The 16,835-nt window shown below is 51.3% G+C and overlaps 1 protein-coding gene across 3 annotated transcripts in view; it reads left to right on the forward strand.

Annotated features, from left to right (window-relative positions):
• The window catches only part of MTHFR (methylenetetrahydrofolate reductase), a 17,531-nt gene extending 766 nt beyond the window's left edge, over positions 1–16,765 (forward strand). Inside the window, exons 1-12 of one of the 3 annotated variants that reach the window (XM_069079476.1) lie at positions 3,520–3,706; positions 4,035–4,271; positions 5,098–5,336; positions 6,491–6,601; positions 7,899–8,092; positions 9,387–9,637; positions 9,888–10,022; positions 10,278–10,458; positions 12,355–12,537; positions 13,347–13,448; positions 13,658–13,777; positions 14,292–16,765. In XM_069079476.1, the coding sequence (XP_068935577.1) occupies positions 3,609–3,706; positions 4,035–4,271; positions 5,098–5,336; positions 6,491–6,601; positions 7,899–8,092; positions 9,387–9,637; positions 9,888–10,022; positions 10,278–10,458; positions 12,355–12,537; positions 13,347–13,448; positions 13,658–13,777; positions 14,292–14,489 (2,049 nt within the window). In that variant the 5' untranslated portion in view covers positions 3,520–3,608 and the 3' untranslated portion in view covers positions 14,490–16,765. Of the gene's footprint in view, positions 1–3,519; positions 3,707–4,034; positions 4,272–4,728; positions 5,337–6,490; positions 6,602–7,898; positions 8,093–9,386; positions 9,638–9,887; positions 10,023–10,277; positions 10,459–12,354; positions 12,538–13,346; positions 13,449–13,657; positions 13,778–14,291 lie in introns of those variants that run through there. The other 2 variants (XM_069079477.1, XM_069079478.1) reach the window with 2 other exon arrangements.
• The last annotated feature ends 70 nt before the right edge of the window (positions 16,766–16,835 follow it).

Genomic DNA, 16,835 nt, shown 5'->3' on the forward strand with positions numbered 1-16,835 from the left:
TGCTTGTCTCCCCCCGGTCCCACGTCCGTCCCCCATGCTTGTCTCCCCACGGTCCCCCTGTCCATTCTCTGGTACCTGTCCTCCCTATCGGTGCTCATTCCTTCCGACGCCTGTGCTCGTTCTCTCATGCCTATCTCCCCCCCTCCCCATTCCCCCACCTGTCCTCTCTTGCCCCCTGTTGTTCTCACCCCCCACACCTCCCTGTCCCCCGTGCTGCTCCTCGCTTCCCTCCCCCCAAATCCTTCCAGTGGCTGTCTCCCCCCTCCCCATCTGCTCCCTCCGTACGGGACCCCCTCCCATACCTAGACCCTCTCCTGGCCCTGGCAGGTCGCTTCCTGATGGGCCACCTCTGCCATTTGCCTCCCATACTCTGCTCTCGGCTCCTGGAGCCTGCTGGCCGGTGCCCCCACCCGCGGCCGCCCTCGGCGTGGGGAGGGGTATCACCCTTTCTGCCCAGTCCCGCTCAGTGCTAATGCCTTTCCTCCGACTTTCCGTCTGTCTAGCCCCGTAGATGGCTTATTGGTGACCAGCTGTCTGTGCGTCTTCTCCCCCTCTGGAGGGGAGCTCCTCGGAGGAGGGGACGCTTTTGCCTCTTTCTTTGGCTTATTAGTAGGTGCATGATAAACACTTATTTACCGGTTGGGAAAAGACTAGGCATTCATATAGCACTTACTTTGTTCCAGGCTCTGTGCTAAGTACCTTATAAATCTCTCATTTGATCCCCTCAACAACCTTGTGAGATGAGTGGTGCTATGATTCTCATTTTTCAGATGAGGAAACTGAGGCAGACAGGTTAAGTGTCTTGATCAGGGTCACACAGCTAATTAATGTCTGAAGTTGTATTTGAACTCAGGTCTTAGGTCCTTGTTCAGTTGTTTTCAGTTGAGATTTCTTGGCAAAGATGCTGGAATGGTTTGCATTTCTTCCTCTAGCTCATTTTACAGATGAGGAAACCGAGGTGAACAGGGTGAAGTGACTTGCCCAGAGTCACTAGGCTAGTAAGTGTCTGAGGCTAAATTTGAACTCAGTTCTCCCACTCTATGGCCCAGCCACCATGTGGCTGCCTCAAAAGTGTTATATTTGTGTTAGATATTATTGCTATTATTATCGAATATGATGAAGAGACTGGAACGTGGCCCACTCTGCCTTGGTCTGGATTTGTGAGTCTCAGTCTGCCTTGTCCCGAAATATCCCCTTGTCCCTCCTCTCATTCCTAGGAAAAACAGCTGGCATTGGCTTCTCGTCTTTGTGGAGCCACTGAGCATGGGGATGTGTACATTTGCCCCCACGTGACCATGCTCTAACTCTTATCTTCAGATTGCCCTTGGCATCAAGGAGTTATTAAAACCTGATAGGTTTAAAGTCTCATAAACCAGCTTCCTCACCTGACACCTTGGGAAAAGTAAGGTAGGAAGCTGGAAGTGGGGCTTCGCACCCTGCTGTGCTAGCATTCTGTCTGTAGTCCCCAGAAACCTGACTTGACCAAAGCCCTGGGAAGCTGGTCTTATAGATCTCCTATGAGGAGAGATGCCTGTGGAAATTCCAATTATACCCCTGGAGTCGTGTGCTAGAACTAGCTCCTACCAGCTCAGAGCCTCCCAGCTTGGAACTAGTCGTTAAGGGGAAATGCTACAAATCAGAGCTTGAGTCACTGCTGTTTTGTTGACTTCTAGACTCAAGAAAGTGATGGAGAAAATGTTCTTGATGCAGATGAAACTTTAAAAGTATGTTGTGTATGCATTAAGAAAAAAAAAAAGCTGGTTCTTAAACATTTACCAGGACACTCCTGGACACAGCCTGACTTGCTATTTGGGGGCATGGCCTTATTTTAAATAGGCAGGAAGTAAAGGGCCATGTGGGTACCACTCATAATGCAATTTTGCATGTTTCCCAAGCGAGTAATTGCACATAACACATCATGCAAAGATGTGAGAGCCTAGATTTACCTACCTTTAAGGAATGAGACTCCACAAGTCACCTTTTACTTTGTATCATAGTTAATTAAGAGGTACCTGATGCTATAGGAGTCAAATCAACAAGCATTTTATTAAGTACTTATTGTGTGTCAGCTGCTGTACTGCCAAGGAGAGGGAGAGGTAGAAGATTCTTCTATTTGGAAAACCTGGTTGTGTGTCTGTGGGGAGAATAATTCCGAAGGATCCAGCCCAGGTGTGCAGAACCTGTGGTCTTAAGGCCACATGTGGCCTTCTAGGTCCTTAAGTGTGACCTTTTGACTGCCACATGTGCCCTTAAGACCACAGGTTCCCTACACCTGGTCCATCCAGTGTCAGATGACTCCTGGCCAGCCCTGATTACAGTAGCTCACATTTGCAGAAGGCTTTAATGTTAGAGTGCTTTCCTTTTAACAGTCTTGTGAGGTTGGATTGAAGGGTGGGGGTGGAGGCAGGTGTTAAGCTGAGCACTCCCCTCAGACTCCACCACTGGGAAGACAGGAACTAGTTAGAGGCCAGCAAGTCCTCCTTTTTCCTTGCTGATCTACCCATCTCTGCTAGGCATCCTTCCCTTAGCACTCACAGTCAACTTTCACTGTGGAATACTTACTCAGACTTAGCTTCCCACACCATCTCCAGCTATGGATTTTTCTGGCCTGAGCCCTATCTGTATTGACTTTTTCAGGTATGTGTGTCTCGTCTCCCCAATTAAACCGTACACAGGGATGTTGTTTGTGGTTGCTATTATTAACAAATAAGATGAAGAGACTGGAACACAGCCCACTCTGCTGTGATACTTAGCAAGGGTTGATATTTAGTCATTGTATACAGATCACAGAATCCTAAGAGTCTGGCAGGTTCAGAAATTAATTATTCCTTCTATTCCATACCTTAACAGAAATGTTCTCTGCATTATTCCTGACTAGTTCTGGTCCAGTCTTCTCTTGAGAAACTCATTCCCTGTTCTACTTTGGGGTTGCTCTAATTAGGAAGTGTTTTCCTTCTGTCAGTCTGAAATCTGTCTGGTGTCAATGACTTCTGGGCATATTTGGACAAAAATCCTGAATCTAAGGTGTATGGTGCCAGTGTTTACTGTGTTAAATCAACAAATCAGCTGGTCTTTATTAAGCCATTACTATGTGCCAGGCCCTGTGTTTAATGTTCTGAATACTGAGACCAAAAGTCCCCTAAACAAACAGACTTTGGTGGCATAAGGAAAAAAAAAAACAACCTGTGGTTGAGCAGGATGTCTCTGGGCCCATCTACCCCCATATACTGCCATTCCAAGAAACAGCAAATGTTTCTTGGAAACCAGAAGGGCCAATCCAACTGCTTTCTTCTCAACAGATGGAAGCAGTGCTCCTGAACTTCAGGCTTCCTCCTCCGCCTCGCCAGCCCCCTCTGCTAGCATTCAGCCCCTGGCACGCGCCACCCCCCCCCCCTTCCCCAGGAGGTTTCTTTTCTTTCCCACCCTTCCCCCTCTGCTCCTGGCCTCAGCCCCACCCGCCCTCCCCCTGCTCCCTCCTCCTCTGGCCAGGCGCTGGCTTAGAGCTCTTCCTTTGTCACTGCTCCGCCCAGGCCAGCCGGCCCAGCTGGAAAGACCCAGGACTGACTTCCCTGCTTCTTGCCCATTCTTTCATGGCTGAGCTGCCATAGATGTCCCATCCCAGAGACAGGGTCTGCCCTCATTGGTCCCTGGGAAGGGGGGCCCAGGAGACTGGCAGCTTGCAATTCTCCGTTCCACCTTCTATCAGGTAGCTTTGAGACAGTCTGCTGGACTGCCAAGTAATGTGCCTGTTTTAGAGGGAGTCTGAGGGGAGGAAAGGAAATGGCCTGTGGGAACAGCAGAGAGAGGTGACTGAGGCCGGTCTAGAAGAAGCCTCGAGCTTTGGAGGGCAGACCTGCCCCAGGGCAGACGCAGTGTCAGCTTTCCCCTCCGATAGCCTTGGTCCCTAAGGGAAAGTCCAGTCACTCCTTGGCTGAGCTCTTTCCCACTCAGCTGCCTGGGACCGGCTATGGTGGAGACCTGGCTGGTGGCCATAGGTGACCTCCACGCTCTCCCTGCCCCCTTCCCATCCACAGCCGCAAGAATTCGGCCATGGTGAGCGAAGCCCGAGGCAGCGGCTCTTCGGAGGGCAGCAGCAGCGGCAGTGAAGGCTCCAGGGAGAGCTCCCGATCTCCCACGCCCGTGCTAGATGCCGAGCGCCATGAGCGACTGCGAGAGAAGATGTCCCGGAGGATGGAATCAGGGGACAAGTGGTTCTCCCTGGAGTTTTTCCCTCCTCGAACTGCTCAGGGAGCAGTCAATCTCATCTCCAGGTGAGCTGGGGGCCTAGGGCTGGCCTGGCCTCCAGGGGGCTGGGCTGGCCATCTCTGGCCAGCAGGCATTGGGGAAGCCACTTAGCCTCAGGTGTGCGCTGTCAGCAAGACCAGCTCCTTCCGCAGGGTTAGCAGGCTGCCCATGCGTGGTGCCCCGGCCACATTCTTTGGAGGAACTCAGAGTATGCTCACAAGTGTAACTTATGAAGTTGCAAGTTAGTGACTTGGAAAATGTTTTCAATGAGCTACAAAATCAGATTGGCCTCTGTACCACAAAAGATGGCTACCAAAGGCTGGAAATTTGCACTCTCTTACAAAAAAACCCACTTTGTAGATTGTACTTTAGTGTGCCATAACATTTTGCTTTTCTAACAGATAACACTCTGGATTATTAAAGTTTAAAGGCACAAAGAATTCACAAAAACTTGTCTTATGAAAAGTTTCCCTTGTTTTTCAGTTATAAGCATAGGAGCCTTTGGGCGCCAGGTCAGGGCAATGGCTGAAGTGAGGGGCCTGATGTACTGTGAGTGCTGCAATGCTTCTGTGCACAAGGTGGCGGGCTGGTGACTTGTGATGGCGGAGCTGGGCTGCATTCTCTTTTTCCCTCCTTGGGAGGGCCCCTGAAGTCTCTCCCCTGCCCTTGATCCAAGCTAATATAGAAGCTGTGTGAAAACTCCAAAATGCTGGGCAAATGCAAGATGGGGACGGTATCACCTTCATCATCCCAAATCCTAGGTCTGGGTAGGCAGGGCCTGTGGGAAAATGGTGGGTCGGTGCATGGAGGGCTCCTTCCAGGGACCTTCTCCCCCAAAAAATACCCCCACAGGTTTGACCGCATGGGGGCAGGTGGCCCCCTCTTTGTGGACGTAACCTGGCACCCAGCAGGGGATCCTGGCTCAGACAAGGAGACCTCATCCATGATTATCGCCAACACAGCTGTAGACTACTGTGGCCTAGAGACGGTCCTGCACATGACCTGCTGTCACCAGACCCGGGATGAGATCACCAGGCACCTGCACAAGGCCAAGAGGCTGGGCCTAAAGAATATCTTGGCATTGCGAGGAGGTAGGAAGCCAGCTCTGCCCTCACCAGTTCTGTGGCATGGGAAGGACACCAGAATTCTCACCTCCTTTTCCTCTTCTCCTGTGTCAGGCTTATTTAACGTTCCCTGAATGTCTATAGTATTCTGAGTCCCATACAGGGCATGCTTAGAGTGCTGTCCCTGCTGGTAGCATTGCCAGGCCAGTGCTGATGGTGAGGCTGTCCGAGGCATGGTACAGACACAAAGCATGGTTCATGGTTCAGAGTCATTGGAACAAGGCACCTCTTGACCCGGGAGTCGTAGACCAAGAGGTACCTGATATTTCCTTGTCCTGCCAACAGCCCACCTCAACACCCAGTTCCCCTCTGTTCCTACTTCTTCCCCTATCAGAAGGCATAATTCTTGGCCTTTGACCTACGTATGGGAATAGCTAGTATGCTTCTAGGTGCCTGCCATGGGGAGCTGTCTGTTTGAGGTCTATCAGATATAGAAGGACTCTTGGGGGAGGACTCATGTCTTTACACTCCCTCAGCCCTGGGCTAGAAGGGCCTACCCCAAATTTGCCATCTCAGCTGCCAGAGTAGAGAACCTGTGACTGAGAACCTGGGGGTTTGGTTCCACATCAGGGAGAAATTTTATTTTATTTTATTTTGTGTTATTGCTTTTTTGGAGGGGGGAAGGCAGGGCAATTGAGGTTAAGTGACTTGCCCAAGGTCACATGGCTAGTTTTGTGTTAAGTGTCTGAGGTGGTATTTGAACTCAGGTCTTCCTGACTCCAGGCCAGGTGCTCTATTGACTGTGCCACCTAGCCACCCTTAGAGGTTTTATTTTTGAAAGATAGCTTGTAGTGAAAAACAAACAGGCAAGCACAGCATTTGGGGCAGGCTCAAGCCTTTGCTGTCCTCCTGTCGCCTGGGTGACTATGCCCAAGTCCCTTATCTATAAATGGGGGAGTTGCAGCTGATGATGTATGAGGCCCTGTCCAGCTGGTAAACCTGCAGTCTTAGGCATGCTTGAAGAGGGTGGAATGTCAGGGGAGGGCAGGGTAGGAAGGTCTGGGCTGGGAGCAGGGGGTTCCTATCTCCTGGGTAGGTAGAGGGAAGGAGGCAGGGGACTGCCTAGAACAGATTGTGTTAGGTGAGGCTCAGTGCTAATAGCCTCTTGACCAACCTTGCAGACCCCACTGGTGACGAGTGGGAGGAAGAAGAAAATGGCTTCAGCCATGCTGTGGACCTAGTGAAACACATCCGCAGTGAGTTTGGGGACTACTTTGACATCTGTGTAGCAGGTGAGTCCATGGCCCTGCAGACAGGAGTGGGTGGGCTCAGTGAGCTGGCCAGAGGGCAGGGAACAAGTCCTGGTGCTGTTATTCTACTACCATTCTCTCCTTTCCCTGGGGATTGTTTTTCTTCCTTCTTATTCCCACTCACTGTCCCTGGAACTTCCTTGTCCATCCTCAGGGCCATGAGCTCCTGGAAGGTCTGCTACTTGAAGGCCCTTTCCACTGGAAGGTCTCATGCCTGAAGCAAACACCTCATAATTTCAGTCATTTCCCCAAACTCATCCTGCCTCACAGGCACTGAGAGTCACCTCAGGAGATCAGAACACCACACACAGCAGGTCAAGGTCGTGACAGGCCAGGCTTCATAGCACCTTACCTTCTCTTTCCAGCCTTCCCAATCACTTACCATCTAGCCTCTGCTGGAGCACTGCCATTTACAGTAAGTGCCCTACTCTGGGGGCAGCCCAGTCCCTTTTTGGACACCTTCAGCTGTGGCAGAGTTCTTATGTTGACCTGAAATAGAAAGAAAGGTATGGAGAGGAGAAAGGCTTGGGAAGTGGAATTGAGAGGACTTGGCAGCTGGTTGGTTGGGTGAGTTCAAAGGATTCTTGGTCTAGAGATGTAAGGAACCCCAAAGGCACTGATTCTAGTCCCCTTATACATAGTTGAGGGAACTGAAGGTCAGAGGGGCTGGGTGACTTCCCCATGGTCACACAGCTAGTGTAATAGCTGCCCAAGGCAGGATTGGAACCTAGGGCTTCCCAACTATAAGCCTGGATCTCTTCGAAGTTAGGGGTGCATGGTGAGCCTTCTCAGAGATGGTAAAGTTTGGAGAACTTTTGGTTGGTTTAAGGGGGAAATGAATTCAGGTTGAATTTGACATACTTTGGTCCCTCCCCATGAAGACTGGGAGGTCCTACATGAAGTTGCTGCCCAGATGTGGTGAGCCTAGGTGGCCCCAGAGGTCCCTTCCAACACCAAGATTCGAGGGGCAGGGTTGCAAAGTCAGAGAATAGCGTTTAGCACTGTCCCGACTCCATGGTTCAGTAAATGAGGATTGCGTTGGACTCCAGCAAGGCATTATGAAGAGTGTTGCCAAAATGACAAACCCTTGGAATGTTCCTTATGAAGAGCTTTCTCCCCTCCTTCTCTGACATTTCTCGACACCCTCACCATGGTCCGTTGTCGGGGACACTGCAGGCTGGATTCCAGGTTGAACCAGGGGATTTCTGAGATGCTGTGGTTGGACATGGGCACCCTGAATAGAGGCATGGCACCTCCTCATTATCCTTCCCATTGGTAGGTTACCCCAAGGGTCACCCAGAGGCGGCAAGTTTTGAAGAGGACCTTCAGCACCTCAAGGAGAAGGTGTCTGCGGGGGCCGACTTCATCATCACGCAGCTCTTCTTCCGGGCCGACACCTTTTTAAATTTTGCCAAAGCCTGTGCAGCCATAGGTATCACGTGCCCCATCCTTCCGGGAATCTTCCCCATCCAGGTGAGTGCCCCACAGGGGCTGGCAGTGCCAGCCAAGTGTTCTTTGTCTCTGTGGGAGAGGGAGAGGGGCCAGGCCTGGAGTCTTGGAACTTGGACTCCTTTTGGCTTCCCCAGGCTTGTAATGGCTGGCTTTTATAGAGTGTACCCAAGGTACCAGGAGCAGTGGGACCTAGTGAAAGCCCAATACAACATGAATTTGTCAGGGGCTTGGGATCATGGGCCAGGTGTAGGTTCGGCCTGCCTCGGACATTAATGGCCTCAGGCAGACGAGCCTCTCAGAGCTTCAGCTCCCTTGCCTGTACAGTGTGGATGGTGACCCTCAAACTACTTATCTTCCTGAGTGGTTGTGAAGAAAACATACATGTATCATGTCACTGGGCCCTCACCTCTGCCCACTGAGGCACCTGCTGACTGGGGAGTGGTGGGTACAGCAGGGCTCATCTTGGTGCATGCTCTGGGTTGTGGATTGGCCAGGATGCCTGTGTTGCAGCCACAGCACTGACGGCTGACCCCCCGTCCTAGTTCCAGGCCCTTGGCTTCTCCGTCTAGAGGTGGGTGGGTGGCTCAGTGGATACAGCACTGGGCCTGGTGACTGGAAGACCTGAGTTCAAATCTGGCCCCTGACACTTACTAGCTGTGTGACCCTGGGCAGTCACTTCACCCTGTCTGCCTCAGCTTACTATGTGTAAAATAGGGATGTATAGGCCCTATCTCCCAGGGTTGTGGTGAGGATCCAGTGGTTAGAATTTATAGAAAACCAACAGCAAACACACACCCAGTGCGGTGCCTGGCCCATAGTAGGTGCTTTATCACTGTGTGTTTCCTTCTGTTCTTCCTTTGCTCCTTCCCATCCATCATGTGAGACAAAACAGGCCAGCCTGGTTAGGAGAGAGACAGGGCCACCAGACCAGTAAACTTGCCCAGAGACTTTTTTGCCACAAAAGGATTATTGCATCTCTTTCCTAAAAGAGCTCTGGAGAGGAGATGGTGGCTTTCCTTCCGTGAGTCTCACCAAGTAGTAGGGATGGGTTGTAAAGTGGGGCTGGACTGTTATCAGTTTTGCTGTGATAACTGTCGTAAATGGATTGAGTAATTACAGCCCTATCTTGGGATTGTTATGAAAATGCAGCACCGTGCCCAGCCCACAATAAAAGAAAGAGAACCGGCAGAAATCATTTGCTGTATCATAGCTGCTCTCACTGGCTTCCTCTCCCCCGTTGGACCCCACTAGGTTAAGGGATCCAAGCTGTGGGGTGAGAGGTGGGTACTCACCCTGGTGTTCATGTCCTGGGCAGGGTTACCACTCCCTGCGGCAGCTGGTGAAACTCTCCAAGCTGGAAGTACCCCAGGAGATCAAAGACGTGATCGAGCCAATCAAGGACAACGATGCTGCCATCCGCAACTACGGAATTGAGCTGGCCGTGGCCATGTGCCAGGAGCTGCTGGCTAGCGGGTTGGTGCACGGCCTGCACTTCTACACTCTCAACCGAGAGGTGGCCACCGTGGAGGTGCTGAAGAGGCTGGGCATATGGAACGAAGACCCCAGGTAAGCTGTGGGAGACTAACTAGGGGGATGAGAGTAGTCAGAGGACTCTGCTGGGCAATCACACCACTGCCCCTGGTCTAATGGAAGCGGCGTGGACAGGTGCTACACAAACTGTTGGAGCCAAATCTTACAACCTCTGATGAAAACCTCCCTGCTTCTTCTTGCCCTGGAGCAGGCAGAGGAGGAGATTCTGGCTGATGCTGTTCCCCCTGGCCAGTCCCCTCAGATCTGTTTCCTTATCCTCCCAAAGGCGCCCTCTGCCGTGGGCTGTCAGTGCCCATCCCAAACGCCGAGTGGAAGATGTCCGACCAATCTTCTGGGCCTCCAGACCAAAGAGTTACATCTACCGAACACAGTCATGGGATGAATTCCCCAATGGTCGTTGGTGAGCACTTTGGGGGAGTCAGAGAGAGATGTTGGGGAAGGACTTCGTTTGGATTCATTTGCAGCTGAATCCTATTTTCCAGGGAAGAACAGGAAAACAGGAACTTGGATGTTTATCACTGAGTTTCTGGGCACCAAAGAGGGGATTTGGGAAGGCAGCCTCCTGGGCTGGGGAATGTTGTCCCCTCTCCCCATCCCCCAGACTTGGTGCCTCTGGTCTCTGGGTTGTGCCATGATTCTGTTGCTCCTTCTTCAGGGGGAACTCCTCATCCCCGGCCTTTGGTGAGCTGAAGGACTATTATCTCTTCTGCCTGAAGAGCAAGTGTCCCAGGGAGGAGCTGCTGAAGATGTGGGGGGAGGAGCTGACTAGTGAAGAAAGCGTCTTCGAAGTGTTTACCTATTATCTGTCAGGAGAACCCAATCGGAGCGGTCACAAGGTGAGTCGGAGGGAAGGAGCCCTCAAAGGGAGCCTGCCTGGACTCAGTTACCTTCCTGCCACCAAGCCTGGGACGTGTGGCTTCAGTCTTTTTCCTGCCCTCTCTCTGCCTCTTTGTCAGAGAGGGGAGGTCAGAAGGCTAAGATGAAATCGGTCAGCTTTGTGGAGTACCTTCAGACGTGGGCATCTCTACTGGTGCTTCTTAGGAAGAGATAAGTGGGCCGACAAGCTGTCCAGTCAGTCAGGCCATCGCTAAGCATTTATGAAGCCTCTGCTGAGTGCCAGGCACGATGCCAAGGGCTGGGGATACAAAGAAAGGCAGAAGGTAGGCCCTGCCCTCAGGGAGCTCACAGTTCAGTGGGGGAGGCAACAGCAAACAACTGCACAGATGGGCTCTAGACAGGGTGAATGGAAAAAATCCACAGAGGCAAGGCAGCGGAATCAAGAGGGGCTGGGGAAGGCCTCCTGTAGATGGTGGGACCTGAAGGAAGCCAAGAGGGGAGATGAGGAAGGGGAAGAAGTTTAAGGATGGGGCGGAGACCCAGGGAAAATGTCCGAAGTCAGAGCCGACTTATCTTGTTCAAGGAACAGCCAGGAGGCCAGTGGCACTGAGCGGCAGATTGTGTGGGGTTCAAGAAGCTGTAGAGATTGGAAAGGTATGAGGGGGACAGATTATGAAGGTCTTTGAATACCAAAGGGAAGATTTTAATTTGGTTCTGGAGGTGATAGGGAGCCTCTGGAGTTTATGAAATAGGAGGGTGATTGGTCTGATCTGCATTTTAAGAACATCACTTTGGCAATTAATTGGAGGGAGGACTGGCATGGGGAGAGAGTTCAGGCAGGCAAGCCCATTAGCAGCTATTGCAGTAATCTAGGGCTGAGGTAATCAGGACTTGCAGCAGGGTGGGGGCTATCAGAGAGAAGGGGGAAAGTTTGAGGGAAGGTGCAAAGGTGAAATCACTCAGCCTTGGTGCTAGATTGGACATGGGAGGTGAGCTGTGGAAGTTGACCTCTCAGTTGTGAGCCTCAATGACAGGGAGCATGGAGATCATGGTGGCACCCTTGACGGTAATACAGAAGTCAGGAAGGGGGGGTTCAGTTTTGGACATGTTAAGATGTCTGTGGCACCTCTAGTTTGCGATGTCCTATAGGCAGTTGGAGATGCAAGGCTGGAGTCAGGAGAGAGGTTAGGACGGTTAAGGAAGATCTCAGCATCATCAGTATAGAGATGAGAATTGAAGTCATGGCAGCTGATGAGATCACTCAGGGTATATAAATAGTAGAGGGAGAGGAGAAGAAGGCCAGGAGAAGAGGGGTGTGACTGGGGCTCCAATGGAGACTGAGAAGGACAGGTAGAAGGAGAGCCAGAGAGGGCAGCGGAACAGTAGCCTAGAGAAGACAGACTCAAGGAGAAGAATCACTGTCAATAGTGACCGTGTCAAAGCCTTCAGGGGGAATGGAAAGGTTGAGCATTGAGAAAGGACCATTCATTGGTAACTTTGGAGAGAGTGGCTTCAGTTGAGGGGTGAGAACAGCAACCAGACTACTGAGAGTTAAGAAGGGAGTGAAAGGAAAAGGAGCAGAGGCATGGATTGCAGACTGCCTTTCTAAGAGTTTGGTCAGAAAAGGGAGAAGAGATAAAGGGAGGTTAGCAGGAGTGGATGAGTGAGGTGAGGGTGTTTGGATAGCCCTGTTTGTAGGCCTTAGGGAAGCAGCCAGCATCCAGGGAGACAGTGAGTGGGAGAGGGATGATGGGGCGATCTGCTCTTTGGCATGGATGCCTAGGGCAGGTTGGGACTGGGGAAGGAGGTTTAGGGGATGCCTGGTGGATCAGGGAGCCTTTGATGTCATACCTATTCATGCCCTCGGCTCTCCCCACCTATGCCTGACTGCCCAGGTGACCTGTTTACCTTGGAACGATGAGCCTCTAGCAGCCGAGACCAGCCTGATGAAAGAGGAGCTGCTGAAGGTGAATCAGCGAGGCATCCTCACCATCAACTCCCAGCCCAATATCAACGTGAAGCCGTCCACTGACCCCATTGTGGGCTGGGGCCCCAGTGGCGGCTATGTCTTCCAGAAGGTAGGGCCTTCCTGGTTCCCTGGTAACTCAGGGTGTGAGTGCTGAACACTCAGGTGTAAGCAGCCTTTCTCCCTGAGGTGATTCCTTTTGTCCGGAATAAGGACTGGTGTAGTTTGGGGAAGACAACCTAATTTAGAGCCAGGATATGAATCTAGGTTCCTTGACTTTCATATTTACTCACCTACATGGCAACTTGGTCTCGAGTCTCAGTTTCCTCATCTGTATAATGGGGACAATATTTATACTACCTAGCTCACAGGGTTATTGTAAGAGACAGGTTTACTCTGTAAACCTTATAGTGCTTTAGAAATGAGACATAGTGCTGGAATTGCAGTTGGGAAATCTGCTTCTACCTCCCAGGGATGTTGGGGATAAAAAGAAACTGCAGACTTGAAAGTAAACAATAGAAATTCAAGGTATTATAATATGTCCTCCGGAGATGTCCTACTATCTCCATGCCAGCAAGTCAGATTTTCCCCCTTCCTTTATTCAGTTGATCCCTCAAATCCCACTTCTTTCATAAAGTCATGCCCAGTTGGAAAAGAAGTAGCAAGTCCCTCACAGCTCTGTCCCATGGGCAGATACACCTTCCAATACCCCTTGTCCACCACCCTTCTTTCTCCCAGCACCTATCACCTTGCTTGGACATTGTACTAATATTATAGGTGTTGGTTAGTGCCTATAAGACCTGGTTTCTGGGTGTCAGCGTTCCTAGCATTTGGGAGCCCCTTCAGCTCATTCCTTGGGGGGCTCCCCAGGTCCCTACTGGGATATTTTGGTGACCCGTGATGCCTGCCTTTCTCCCACAGGCCTATCTGGAGTTCTTTACCTCCAGTGAAACAGTGGCGGCTCTTCTCCAGGTGCTGAAGAAATATGAACTCCGGGTCAATTACCACATTGTCAATGTCAAGGTAAGGGAGGGAAGGGGTGATTTCAGAATCCAGCATGGCAGGGCCCAGGTGTGGCCCAGTACCCCATTGGCTTCACCAGTCAGTGGCACCAGGGCCCTCTGGTGCTCCTTCCTCCTGAAGAAAGGGTCCCCAAGAGGGGTCTGACTTCCTTATACTCTTTCCAAAGTTCTGCCATTTCCTTTTTTTTTTTCCAACTTCATCCTCTATAGGGTGAAAACATCACCAATGCCCCTGACCTTCAGCCCAATGCCGTGACTTGGGGCATCTTCCCTGGGCGAGAGATCATCCAGCCCACAGTGGTGGATCCTGTCAGCTTCATGTATTGGAAGGTAAAGACAATTGGTGGCCTCCTCTCCCCTCACCTCTCAAACCTATGGGTGTGTCTCTTTTGCTGGGTCCGTGTCATTGACGACCCCTCAAATGGGGCTAATGGAGACTGATCAGACACTGAGGTAAGGAGCACTGTCTTTCAGTGTCTTCTCCGGCTCACCTTGGGGAGAAGCTGAACTGACCTTTATAGTCTAGAGAAATCTCTTCTGCAGGGTTGCTTTCAATCAAGCTGCCATGTGAGGCTTCCTATCTGGCATTCCTGGAGCTGTCCAGGCCTCTCTTTCCTGGTCAAGGGGCATTTGAGAACATGTCCCTTTCTACCAGAAGTGGCATTTCCCCTTTAGATGCAGCTCTGTAGGCTCTTACCCATCTTGCTTTGCTCTTAGAAATCCCATAAATGGGGGTGAGGTAGAGGGGAGGGGGAGGGAACTAAGAAGAGGGGAAACCTCTGAGCCTCTCCTCTTGTCTGACCCCAGCACAGCTGGCGCTGACCTTGTCTCTGTGTGTGTCTAGGATGAGGCCTTTGCCCTGTGGATTGAGCAATGGGGGAAGCTGTATGAAGAGGAATCCCCATCACGCATGATCATCCAGTATATTCATGACAATTATCACCTGGTCAACCTAGTGGACAACGAGTTCCCCTTGGACAACTGTTTGTGGCAGGTCCTAGAAGACACCTTTGAGCTCCTCAGCAGGCCAGCCCCGCCATGAGAGATGGGAAAGCTCAGGGGTCCTGGAGCTGTCCTCCTGAGCTCCCCAGGCATCCTCTTTCCTCTCTTCCCCAGTGTTCCTCTAAGGATTCTCCAACTGTTTTCTTCTCCATCCTGTCCTGTTACACACGCCCTGGCTCCCATCACCACCTCCCATCCCTCCATCCCATCCTTCCCCCAGTGATGGTTCCTAGGCTGGTTCCTGACTTCCGTGCTTGGATTCAACCAGAGTCTGTTCTGCACTCAAGACTTGGGGGATGTCCCCCACACTACACTTATGCTATTTTCCCCATTTGTTGGGGAGTAACTCCATCCTCTAATGGCCCTAGGCCATGGAGAAGTGCTGGCCATCCAATGGCACCTTTCAGTTCTCCTGGTGAGGGGAAGTGACCTGAGACTGTGAGCTCGGAACAGAGTGCCTGTTAGCCAGCTGGGCCTTCCAAAGGAACTGTCCACCTGTTCTCTTTCCTGGGCCACGCACTGATGTTCAAGTTCCAGAACATACCTGGAAATGCCCCACTGTGTGTGGAGAAATGGGACTGTTTGACTAGACACGTGGATGCTGGACTTTGGGGTCCTTTTGCCTCAGGGACTTTGGCCTAGTTCTTGCCTCAGTTTCCCCATCTGTGAAAGGAGAGGCACTTATGAACTCTTCTGCCTTCCTAGGCCAGGGGAGGTCAGGCAAGCACACAGACCTTGGGCTGCCACATAACCGTTATAAGCACTTCTTATCCTCTTCCATTGGAGTGTTGGTCGAGGCTGTGGCTCCATATTTACTGCCATTTTTCTTTTCCTGGTTGACCTGTGTTTAATCTGTCTGGGAAACTCCTAGTGTGGAGACTCCCTCTCATCTTCCTAACTCCAAGACTCACCCTCTATCCACTGCACTAGCCTTCCTTTGTTCCCACCATAAGCTGCTGTGTTTCCATAGACTCCTGGTTTGAAAGAAAACATCTTATGGAGCTTCAAGTTACTTCAGAAGTGTCCTCAGTGGGGCCTTGCCCTCATTTTCCTCCTTAGGGAGGTAGAAGGGAGCAAGAGTCTATGACCCTTGGGGCGGGTAGCTGGCGCAATGAGTAGAGCACCAGCTTTGCAGTCAGGAGGACCTGAGTTCAAATTCGGACTCAGACACTTGACACAAAAAACTAGCCATGTGACCTCAGGCAAGTCACTTAACCCCAATTGCCCTCCCAAAAAAAAAGCAAGAAAAAAATTCTATGACCCTTGAGGGCAAAGGCGTCAATGCTAGACCAAAAGGGGTCAGTCACATGGCTGGAGCAGCTTCGAGGCCCCTGACTTCCTCTTTCAGAGCTGGGCCTGCTTGCATTCTCATAGGGAGCCCTTTGACCAGCCCTGGCTAATATTTGCTGCTTTTAAAATGATACCTCTTCTTCCTCTACTGAGCTCAGGTCTGGTCTGCTCAATCTTTTCCCTTTCTCTCCTTAAAGGTGTTTGTCTTGTATGTGAATGAATGTCAGTAACTAGCACTTTCCACAGCTGGGTCAGTCATGCTATCTGGGAGGTACAGGGTTAAGGGAAAGGCCTCTCTCTATCCTCCCCACCCCCACCCCACCCCCTAGGCTCCCTTTCTAGAGCTGAGATCAGCTGTCTTGGAGCCAGTGCTGGGTCAGCAGAAAGAAAACCTTGTGAGGGAAGGAAGGGAGATGGACAGAAGGAAACAGATGTAGCAAAGCAGAAACAGGGGAATTATTTGGGGAGGGGGTGACCCCAACTCTAGCCTGCACTGCCCGGTCCCAGTTCTGCCTATTTCTTGGAGGTGGAGGTTCCCAAATCATCACTGGGGGACTCTGGCGGTCGTTTTAGACTACCAGCCTGAGAAGCCTCCAGACCCAGACCACTTAGAAGTCCCTCCCTCTAGGCTGCCGGTCACCTTGGAAAGCACGGGTTTAAATCTGCCTGTGGACAGCTTTTATTGCTCCCATTTCTGCCCTCTGAGGCTCATTCCTTTTTGACATAAAAGCATTTGAAGGTAGCTATTATGTTCCCGATCTCCAAGTTTTCAGTTTTTCCTGTAGATCATCACATGACAAATTTCTGGTCCCCTCACCATCCTTGTCATGTTCCAGTTAAACGTCAGTCCTAAAACGTGGACCTCAGGACTGAAACACAATGCTCCAGAACTGGCCCGGAATAGTCTGGGCCCTCCAGTGCAGACAAAATCCAGAAGGAGGCAGGGAAAGGAATGGCATTTTATTATCTGTTAAAGTCAGGGTCTCTGCCCTGAGAGCTGTTTTTCATTAAAGCATTATCAGACAAGTTTGTTGGCCTTTTCTCTGCCCAGCCCTGGTGGGTGGAATGCCACAGGAAGAGGGCAGGGCTGGACTTC

This window comes from Petaurus breviceps, unplaced genomic scaffold (genome assembly GCF_028583685.1).
Source record: "Petaurus breviceps papuanus isolate PSGF00001 unplaced genomic scaffold, PetGlider_PUasm1.0 91041, whole genome shotgun sequence".
Lineage (NCBI taxonomy): Eukaryota > Metazoa > Chordata > Mammalia > Diprotodontia > Petauridae > Petaurus > Petaurus breviceps.